Source organism: Mobula hypostoma, chromosome 9, assembly GCF_963921235.1.
Source record: "Mobula hypostoma chromosome 9, sMobHyp1.1, whole genome shotgun sequence".
NCBI lineage: Eukaryota > Metazoa > Chordata > Chondrichthyes > Myliobatiformes > Myliobatidae > Mobula > Mobula hypostoma.
The window spans coordinates 136,915,597-136,926,987 of NC_086105.1; the positions used below are offsets into that span (position 1 = coordinate 136,915,597).

The 11,391-nt window shown below is 44.0% G+C and overlaps 1 protein-coding gene across 5 annotated transcripts in view; it reads right to left on the reverse strand.

Annotated features, from left to right (window-relative positions):
- The window catches only part of LOC134352093 (putative protein MSS51 homolog, mitochondrial), an 88,724-nt gene that overhangs the window by 39,437 nt on the left and 37,896 nt on the right, over window positions 1-11,391 (reverse strand). For all 5 annotated transcript variants that reach the window (XM_063059270.1, XM_063059271.1, XM_063059267.1 and 2 more), the window contains one exon: window positions 6,373-6,466. In XM_063059270.1, the coding sequence (XP_062915340.1) occupies window positions 6,373-6,466 (94 nt within the window). The remainder of the gene's footprint in view (window positions 1-6,372; window positions 6,467-11,391) is intronic.

Here is an 11,391-nt window from a genome sequence, read left to right on the forward strand (position 1 = left end):
TTCACAAAGCCATGCTGACTGTCCCTAATCAGACTATGATTCTCTAAATGCCCAGAGATCCTATCTCTAAGAATCTTTTCCAACAGCTTTCCCACCACAGATGTAAAGCTCACTGGTCTATAATTACTGTGACTATCCCTACTACCTTTTTTGAACAAAGGGACAACATTCGCCTCCCTCCAATCCTCCAGTACCATTCCCATGGACAATGAGGACATGAAGATCCTAACCAGAGGCTCAGCAATCTCTTCCCTCGCCTCGTGGAGTAGCCTGGGGAATATTCCGTCAGGCCCCGGGGACCTATCCGTCCTAATGTATTTTAACAACTCCAACACCTCCTCTCCCTTAATATCAACATGCTCCAGAACATCAACCTCACTCATATTGTCCTCACCATCATCAAGTTCCCTCTCATTGGTGAATACCGAAGAGAAGTATTCATTGAGGACCTCGCTCACCTCCACAGCCTCCAGGCACATCTTCCCACCTTTATCTCTAATTGGTCCTACCTTCACTCCTGTCATCCTTTTTTTCTTCACATAATTGAAGAATGCCTTGGGGTTTTCCTTTACCCTACTCACCAAGGCCTTCTCATGCCCCCTTCATGCTCTTCTCAGCACCTTCTTAAGCTCCTTTCTTGCTTCCCTATATTCATCAATAGACCCATCTGATCCTTGCTTCCTAAACCTCATGTATGCTGCCTTTTTCCACCTGACCAGATTTTCCTCCTCACTTGTCACCCATGGTTCCTTCACCCTACCATTCTTTATCTTCCTCACCAGGACAAATTTATCCCTAACATCCTGCAGGAGATCTCTAAACATCGACCACATGTCCATAGTACATTTCCCTGCAAAAACATCATCCCAATTCACACCCGCAAGTTCTAGCCTTATAGCCTCATAATTTGCCCTTCCCCAATTAAAAATTTTCCTGTCCTCTCTGAATCTATTCTTTTCCATGATAATGCTAAAGGCCAAGGAGCGGTGGTCACTGTCCCCCAGATGCTCACCCACTGAGAGATCTGTGACCTGACCCGGTTCATTACCTAGTACTAGATCTAGTATGGCATTTCCCCAGTCGGCCTGTCTACATACTGTGACAGGAATCCGTCCTGGACACAGTTAACAAACTCTGCCCCATCTAAACCCTTGGAACTAATCAGGTGCCAATCAATATTAGGGGAGTTAAAGTCACCCATGATAACAACCCTGTTATTTTTGCACCTTTCCAAAATCTGCCTCCCAATCTGCTCCTCTGTATCTCTGCTGCTACCAGGGGGCCTATAGAATACTCCCAGTAGAGTAACTGCTCCCTTCCTGGTCCTGACTTCCACCCATACTGACTCAAAAGAGGATCCTGCTACATTACCCACCCTTTCTGTAGCTGTAATAGTACCCCTGACCAGTAATGCCACCCCTCCCCCCCCTTTTTCCGCCCTCTCTATCCCTTTTAAAGCACTGAAATCCAGGAATATTGAGAATCCATTCCTGCCCTGGTGCCAGCCAAGTCTCTGTAATGGCCACTACATCATAATTCCATGTATGTATCCAAGCTCTCAGTTCATCACCTTTGTTCCTGATGCTTCTTGCATTGAGGTACACACATTTCAGCCCTTCTACCTTACTGTCTTTACACCATTTATTCTGCTTCTCTTCCCTCAAAGCCTGTCTATATGTTAGATCTGGCTTTACTCCATGCACTTCTTTCACTGCTCTATCACTCTGGGTCCCATCCTCCTTGCAAATTAGTTTAAGCCCTCCCGAACCATGCCAGGGAACCTACCTGCAAGGGTATTGCTCCCCCTCGAGTTCAGGTGCAACCCATCCAATCTGTACAGGTCCCACCTTCCCCAGAAGAGATCCCAATGATCCAAAAATCTAAAACCCTGCTCCCTGCACCAACTCCTCAGCCACAAATTCAACTGCCATCTCCTCCAATTCTTACCATCGCTGTCACGTCGCACTGGCAGCAATCCTGAGAACGCCACCCTTGAGGTCCTGTTCTTCAGCCTTCTGCCTAGTTCCCAAAACTCACACTTCAGGACCTCATCCCTCTTCCTGCCTATGTCGTTGGTTCCAACATGTATCACGACTTCTGGTTGCTTTTTGGTACCAGGATGTCGTGCACCCGGTCAGAGACATCCCGGACCCTGGCACCCGGGAGGCAACAAACCATGCGGGTGTCCTTCTCACGTCTACAAAATCTCCTGTCTGCTCCCCTGACTATAGAGTCTCCAATGACGACAGCTCTCCTCTTCTCCGTCCCACGCTTCTGCACCACCAGGTCAGACTCAGTGCCGGAGGCCCTGCCACCGTGGCTCACACCTCATCGGTCGTCCCGGCCAACAGTATCCAGGACGGTAAACTTATTATTCAGGGGAATGGCTACAGGGGTGCTCTGCACTACCTGTCTGCTCATCTTCGCTTTCCCCCCTCTGACTGTCACCCAACGACCTGCTTCCGACAGCCTAGGTGTGACTACCTCCCTGTAGCTCTCATCTATGACTGCCTCATTCTCTCTTATGAGTCGAAGGTCATCCAGCTGCTGCTCCAGATTCCATACACGGTCTTCCAGATCGCCCAGCCGTATGCACTTCTGGCAGATGTGACTCTGCGGGAGAGGGGAGTTCCCCCAAGACTGCCACATCTCACATGAGAGGCACATCATCATCTCAGGAGGCATTGTAAAGACTAACTGCGAGGATATCAAAAGTTCCTTCAGATACATAAAATGTAAAAGAGAGGCGAGAGTGGATATCGGTCTACTGGAAAATGATGCTGGAGAGGTAATAATGTGGAACAATGAAATGGTGGACAAACTGAATTAGTTTATTGCATCAGTCTTCACTGTGGAAAACACCAACTGTATGGTGGATATTCCAAATATCAGGGGTCATGAAATCTGTGAAGTTACCATTACTAGGAGAAGGTTCTTGGGAATCTGAAAGGTCTGAAGGTAGCTAAGTCGCCTGGACCAGATGGTGTATACCACAAGGTTATGCAAGAGGTGGCCGAAGAGATTGTGCGGGCATTAGTAATGATCTTTCAAGAATCACTAGATTCTGGAATGGTTCTGGAAGACTTGAAAATTGCAGATGTCGCTCCACTCTTCAAGGAGGGAGACACAGAAGAAAGGAAATTATAGGCCAAGTCGTCTGACCTCAGTGGTTAGGAAGATGTTGGAGTAGATTGTTAAGGATGTGGTTTTGGGGTACTTGGAAGCACATGATAAAATAGGCTGTAGTCAGAATGGTTTCCTCAAGGGAAGATCTTGCCTAACAAATCTGCTGGAGTTCTTTGAAGTAGTAATAAGCAGGATAGACAAAGGGGAATCAGTTGATGTTGTGTATTTTGATTTTCAGAAGGCTTTTGACAAGGTGCCACACATGAGGCTGCTTAACAAGCTACAGGAAAAATTCTAGCATGGATAAAGTAGTGGCTGACTGGAAAGAGGAAAAGAGTGGAGCCTTTTCTGGTTGGCTATCATCTTAATGACTAGTGGTGACTAGAGGTGTTCCACAGGGGTCTGTGTTGGACCAATTCTTTTTAAGTTATATGTTTATGATTTGAATGATGGAATTAATGGTTTTGTTGCAAAGTTTGCAGATGATACAAAGCTAGATGGAAGAGCAGCTAGTTTTGAGGAAGTAGAGAGGCTTCAGAAGAACCTAGACAGATTGGGAGAATGGCTAAAGAAATGGCAGATGGAATACAGTTTTGGGTTGTGTATACACTTTGGTAGAAAAATTAAAGGGTTGACTATTTTCTAAATGGAGAGAATATACAACGAACTAAGGTGCAAAGAGACTTGGGAGTCCTTGTGCAGGACTCCCTAAAGATTAATTTGCAGATTGAATCTGTAGTGAGGAAGACAAATCTGATGTTACATTAATTTCAACCGGATTAGAATATAAAAGCAAGGATGCAATGTTGAGGTTTTATAAAGCACTGGTGAGGCCTCACTTGGAGTATTGTGAGCAGTTTTGGGCCCCTGTCACAATGGGGGGCATTGGAGCAAGGGTGAACCCAAATGCAAGACACATCTTGAGAGGTTAGCAGGCTGGGGTCTTGGCTCTTGAGGCTAGCAGGCTGGGACTAAGGGTTTGGGCTAGGACTTGGAATCACAGACCGCCAGGGACAGGACTTGACTTGGTACTTGGATGCTGCCAGGGCCAGGACTTGACGTGGTACTTGGAGCCACCAGGGCCAGGACTTGACTTGGTAACTGGATGCCGCCGGAGCCAGATTTGGACATGGTACTTGGAGCCTCCGGGTAGTGGCAAGCTCTAGACTCGGCCCGTGAACAGTAGACAGTGGCTCTTGATTCCCTCCGGTGGGTTAACTGACGGACCTGCCTCGGCGAGGGAACTTTGCAGACTCGCTTTGGCGAGGTAACTTGACAGGGTTGCTTTGGTGAGGAAAGGTGACTCACTGGCACTCACTTCGGGCAGAGACTAGGCTTGCTCCGGCCAGATAACATGGGCTCGCAGTACCTTTGGTGACCTTGCAACGCTCTCGCGCCAAACGGCTGAAAGCCAGAGACTATAAACTGCTGGTTCAGCCGAGAGTAAATTGCCTCCAATCACCAAGCCCGAGGGACACGGGAAAACAAGGAACCAAAGGCAAACAGGGAGTCAACGGTCTGGATCGTAACATAAACAAAGTAAATTTAAAGGAACCCCAATCCGGACCATGATAGCCCCTTATTTTAGAAAGGATGTGCTGACACTGGAGAGGGTTCAAAGGAGGTTCATGAAAATGATTCCAGATTTGAATGGCTTGTTACATGGGGAGTGTTTGATGGCTCTGGACCTGTATTCATTGGAATTCAGAAGAATGAAGGGTGACCTCTTTGAAACTTATTGAATGGTGAAAGGCCTGAGAAAGTGGATATGGAGAGGATGTTTCCTATGGTGTGTGAGTCTAAGACCAGAGGACACAGCCTCAGAATAGAGGTGGGGTCATTTTGGAATGGAAATGGAGAAGAATTTCTTCAGCCAGAGAGTGGTGAATCTGTGGAATTCGTTGCCACAGGTGTCTGTGGAGGCCAAGTCATTGGGAATATTTAACGCGGAGGTTGATAGATTCTTGATTGGTCAGAGCTTGAAGGGATACGGGGAGAAAGCCGGAGATTGGGGCTGAGAGGGAAAATGGATCAGCCATGGTAAAATGGCGGAGCAGACTCGATGGGCCAAATGGCCTAATTCTGCTCCTACATCTTATGGCCTTATATGGAGGGATGCCAGAGGTACATTTTTTACACAGAGTGGTGAGTGCGCAGTACAGCCTGCCAGGAGTGGTGGTGGAAGCAGATACATTCGAGGCATTTAAAAAACTCTTAGTTAGACACATGGATGATGGGAAAATGCAGGTCTCTGGTGAGGGAAGGGTTAGATTGATCTTAGAGCAGGTTAAACAATCAGCACAACGTTGTGGAACGAAAGGCCCATACATTGCTATGTTCTATGTTTTAAATTATAAACATGTCAGAGCCCTGTTCTCAATCTTCATGGAATTAATAATGAGACATTTTTTATATTATTTCAACAGTTCTATGCTTTGATTTAAAACCCCATCCTATTACAGCAATCTTTGGATTGCCAATGGTAGAACATGGAGTTTTGTCTTCTTCAGCCTGTCGAATGATAGCTTTTGTTACTTTAATGGTGAGAAGATCTATTTTGTTGAACTGGAAGGAAGCTAATCCTCCAACTACATTGCAATGGTTTTCTCAAACCATATTAAGTTTAAATTTAGAAAAAATTAGAAGTGATATTTTTGACCCTTCTGTTAAATTTGAAAATACTTGGAAACCTTTTATGCAACATTTTCATATGATGTAATCTGACCTTTCTGAATCTTTTTTCTAAAATTATATGATGAGAGGAGCGGAGTTAACAACATTATTGATCGGGTCTGATACAAGCTGTTGGTCTAGCCCTGTTTTGCCTTTCTTTGGGGGGAGGGTTTCTCTTTTTCTTTTGGGGTTTTTTTTTGTTTATATATTTTTTTCTTTTTATTTCTTTGTTAATGTTTAATCTCATTATGAGTTTGGAAGTCTTTTATTTCTATGTTACTTAAAATTCATTTCATATATGCTGATGAACATTTTTCCAATCTCTTTGTACCAACTTTGTTATTGAGTTTATAATTTTGAAAAACTAATAAAAAGATTTAGAAAGAAAAGAAGGAATTAATAATGAGAAAGATTAACACATCGAAAGGTGACAGTTTAGCCCACTCCGTCTGAACTGGTTAAAGCTGGGCATTAAACTCATCACATGTTCTTGATTTAGTTCTGTGATGCAGCTGTACTAACCGAAGGAGCAAAGTCAAACACGCAGTGCTGCTCAAATTCTCAAGTGCTTACCTATACATGGTAAAGACAGCAGGGATCTTGTAGTCTCTCAGCAGCAGGAGCGTTGGCAGCCAGCCTTCCGTCAAGCCTTGTGAAGCATGGAACCCTGGGCATGGAGAGAGCAGGCTACAATTACACACTGAGGTCACCATCCAGTAATACATTCAACTGGCCTCCCAAATTTGTTCAGCCATGCTTATTGCTCTGTGTAGCCAATGGAATTCCCTGCAGCTTCCACTGGCATCTCAGCTAGTATGGTGTGTTAAACTGGTCGAGGATCTTGGCAGGCTTCTCCTGTCTCTCACGAGGCTCACAGTCCCACAGGTTCCTCCACCCCTCCGACACCCAGACTGCCTTCCCTTCGTGTTTCCCAAGTCTCCTGCAATTCTGGCTGCCCTCTCTAGCTTTCTGCACTTCACTTTCACAGTGCAGTCATTCTTCAGTCAGGAAATAGATAATCCGTATGGCTCCTCCAATCTGCTCCCCAATCCCCTAACATCAGAACTGACTTTCCGCCTTAAAGTTCAAAGTAAATTTATCATTTTCTTGCAGGCATTTACGGAGAAAGAAAGAAAGAAATATGATAGAATTTACGAGAAAACTGTATATAAACAAAGACTGACAAACAACCAATGTGCAAAGAAGACAAGCTGAAAATAAACAAAATAATAATAATACTGAGAACATGAATTGTAAAGAGTCCTCGAATCCGAATCTGTAAATCATAGAATCAGTTCAGAGTAATAGTAAATGAAGTTTTCCACACTGGTTCAGATGGTTGTAGTGTAATAACCGCTCCTAAACCTCGTGGTGTAGGACCTAAGGCTTCTGTACCTCCTGGCCGATGGTAGTAGAAGAGAGGAAGGCCTGGGTGGTGGAGTCTTTGATAATGGATGCTGCTTTCTTGTGGCAGTGCTCCTTGTATTGTCCATATACCGAGCAGATCTCCTTTCCCTTTGCTTCACACATCTACTGATTTAACCTTGACTTTACATAATCAATATCTGGCTCTCCACCACCCTCTGGAGAATTTCCAAAGATGTACAACCTTTGAGTGAAAAAATCCTTTCTTAACCACAATCCTGAACAGCTGTTCCTTATTGGAGGATTTCTTTTTCCTCAGACTGAACTGTTCAGCCTAAGCAAGGAGTCTCTTCTCCAAACCACTGATACCACTCATACCCTCCACGTCTCAGTTGCCTAAGCTCCATTGAGAGTGGGCTAATCTCGCAACCTTTCCTCAAAGGACAATACAGGAATTGATCCATTGATCCCTAGTGAATTTGATGAACCTCGCCAATTGAAAGGTGGAGGCCTACTTGCCTCCAAGGTATATTCAGCTCATCCCATGTCTACCTTCTCCAGTGCATTTTTCCCCATCTCCCATATTCTCACACCACATTCTGAAAACATAAGGGTTCAGCAGACAGTATGGAACAGTACCGCATAGTAACAGGCCATTTGGCTCACAATGTTGTGCCGAAACAAATAACTTAGTAATCAAATGATCAATGAAGCTAATCCCCTTTGTTCATATGTTCATACCCTTCCATCTTCCTCACATTCAATGTGCCTATCCAAACATCTCTTTAGAGTCCCTGATGTATCGGCCTCTACCACCACTCCAGGCAGCAAATTTTAAGCACCCACCAGTCTCTGTGCAAACTCGCCCCTCGCATCTCCTTTGAAATGACCCCCTCTCACCTTAGGTGCATGCCCTCACATAATAATTAAACCCTGGGAAAAAGATACTGTCAGCCTATTCTATCTATGCCTCTCATAATCTTATGAACTTCGAAGAGATCTCCCCTCAGCCTCTGATGGGTTTGTAGGTTAATTGGCCACTGCAAATTGCCCCTTGTGTGTAAACGCGTGCGACAACGCTGAGAATCTATCCTGGGCCCAACATGATGATGCAATCACGAAGAAGGCACGCCAACAGCTCTACTTCATTGGTAGGTCACCAACGACTCCAGTAAATTTCTACAGATGTACCATGGAAAGCATTCTGACTGGTTTCATTGTCAGCTGGTGTGGAGGTTCCAATGCATAAGATCAAGAAAAAACACTGCAGAAGGTTGTAGACTTATCCAGCTCCATCCAAGTGTACTAGACTCCTCACCATCAACGACGTCTTCAAATGGCGGTGCCTCAAGAAGGTGACATCCATCTTCAAGGACCTTCACCATCCAGGATGTGTCCTCTTCTCATTACTACAACCAGGGAGGAGGTACAGAGGCCTGAAAATGCACACTCAATATCTTAGTAACGGCTTCTTCCCCTCCACCATCAGATTTCTGAATGGCCCATCGACCGATGAACACTACCTCACAGTTTTGTTCTCTTTTTGTGCTATTATTTTTTAAAATATCTATTTCTTATTGTAACTTACAGTATTTTTTATTCTTGCACTAAACTACTGTCAAAAACAGATTCCATGATGTACGTAGTGATAATCAGCCTGATTCTGATCCTGAGCATCTGCTGGGAGTTACTGAGAATGTGGGAAGAGTTAACACAACGATTAACTCAGGATTAGCATAAATAGCTGGTTGATGGTTGGCATGAACTCAACGAGCTGAAGGGTTTGTTTTCGTCTGGTAATTCACTTTGAATCTGCGATTACCCCTTGGCTCAGTATTTCTTGCAAGACCACTACCATGTGATATCAGGAACAAACAAGATATCTTGACTCCACTACACAATCTTCCCCATCAACATCTGACCATGTGTAGCAACGCACACAAAAAGCACTGGAGGAACTCAGCAGATCAGGCAGCATCCAGGAAAGGGATTATATGGAGGGCAGATGAAAGGTCTTGGCCCGCAGTTTATTTCTGTACCAACCTGTGGGTCTTTGGAATGTGGGAGGAAACTCACATGGTCATGGGTAGAGCATACAAACTCCTTACAGAATTGAACCTGGGATGCTTGTACTGTAATAACGTTGTGCTAACCGCCATGCTACAGTGTCGCTCCATGTCTTATGGATCGGTGAGGGACAGGCTTTGATATGAGTGTCTGAAGTTTGCATTGGCAAAATCTTGCAGGGGTGCAGGACAAGGAGGAGTTTACTGAGGTAGGAAGAGACAAGATTATGAGGGGTGTGACTGCTCAATAAAATGCTTGTTGTTAGGGATGGGATTAGATTGGGAGCTTCTTATGTCAACAGACTGTGTAAAATGACGCACATAGGAAGGTCAAATTTGAAGGCAGAGTATAAGGTTAATGCCAGGAGTCTTAGCAGTGTGGAGGAACAGAGGGATCTTTTGGTCCTTGTCTAAAGGTTCCTCAAAGTTGCCATGCAAGTTGCTAGGGTTGATGTGTTGGCCTTCATTAGCCGGGAGATTGAGTTCAAGAGCTGCAAAAGTAATATAGCCCTCTAAATCACTCTAGTGCTGGTTGCCTCATTATGACAGGGATGTGAATGCTCTAGAGGAGGAGCAGAGGGGATTTACCAGTATGCTGCCTGGATTAGAGAGCATATTTTATAAGGAAAGGTTGAGGGAGCCAGGGCTTTACTCCTTGGAGCAAAGTGCAGGATGCCGGAGGTAAATTTTTTACACAGAGAGCAATGAGTGCATGGAACACACTGCCAGGGGTGGCGGTAGAGGCAGATAGATTAGGGACATTAAAAGGCTGCTAGATAGGCACATCTAACCAAATCTTCTGAATTGATTCCACAACTTATGGACTCACTTTCAAGGACTGCATTGTGGGCCGAAGGGCCTGTCATTGTGGGCCGAAGGGCCTGTACTGTGCTGTACTATTCTGTGCTCTATGACTCTACAACTCATGTTCTCAGTATTATTTATTTACTTGCACATTTTGTCTTCTCTTGCACATTGGTTGTTTGTCAGTCTCTATTGTGTATAGTTTTTCTTTAATTCTATTGTATTTCTCCATTCTACCCTGACATAATTCTTCCTGGCATAATTTACATATTACTATTTAATTATTTATGGTGCAACTGTAACGAAAACCAATTTGCCCCGGGATCAATAAAGTATGACTATGACTATGACTAATGGCTGCAAGCAAATGAACCTCAGGGTAGTATAGCTGACATATACATTATTAATAAATTTATTTTGAACTTTGAACACAGATGAAAGAAAAATGGAGGGCTATGTGGGAGAGAAGGATTAGTTTGATCTTGGAGTAGCTTAAAAGCAGATTATGTTCTGAGGGACCTCTACTCTGTTACACTGTTCTATATTCTAGATTTATAGCAGAGTTTGCGGATATGCCAGCTGTTAACATTTAACTACCAAAGGAGAAATGGAGAAGGGTGGTATGTTAGGAACCTTCAGCATTTACTCTTTGCAGATAAAGTTTAATCCATGAACCTCCATTATATTTCTTCCAAGGACTGGCAGAGGAGAGTGACAACTTTTGTAAAGGTCTGAGATTAGAATTTACAGCAAGCAATTCCCAAAAGGAAGTAGAAAACCTCAAAGTCAGAAAACACAGATTTGCTCCTCAACACACCATTAAGATTGAGCTGAATGGGAACAGCCATATTCAAAGTCCAAAGTTCAGAAAAAAAGTTTATTATCAAAGTACATATACAACCCTGAGATTCATTTTCTTGCTGTCATACTCAATAAAATTATAACTGTGAAAGACCGCACCAACTTGGGTATTCAGCCAGTGTGTAAGAGACAACAAACAATGCAAATATCAAAAGAATGAAATAGGAATAATAAATAAATAAGCAATTTAGCAGCACAAGACTGGACTTTCTGTTTTTAAGTGTTCTTGCTGAGAAGGCCACCTTGTGAATAACACCATCGTCTGACAGGTAGAGCTGAGCACATTCTCTGTAAAACATAAATGGAGCCACAGCCAGCACACAGAGGGTGATGTGTCACGAAAACACGACCAGCTTTAATTTTAGACCAAATGAAACCCTCCAAGAATTCCACATGATAGCAAATCTCTAAAGGCTTACTATATTTAAAGAGGTTTAATATCAGTATTAAATCTTCTTGTATTGGTGGCCGACAGCTATGAGTTTGGATTCCCGGA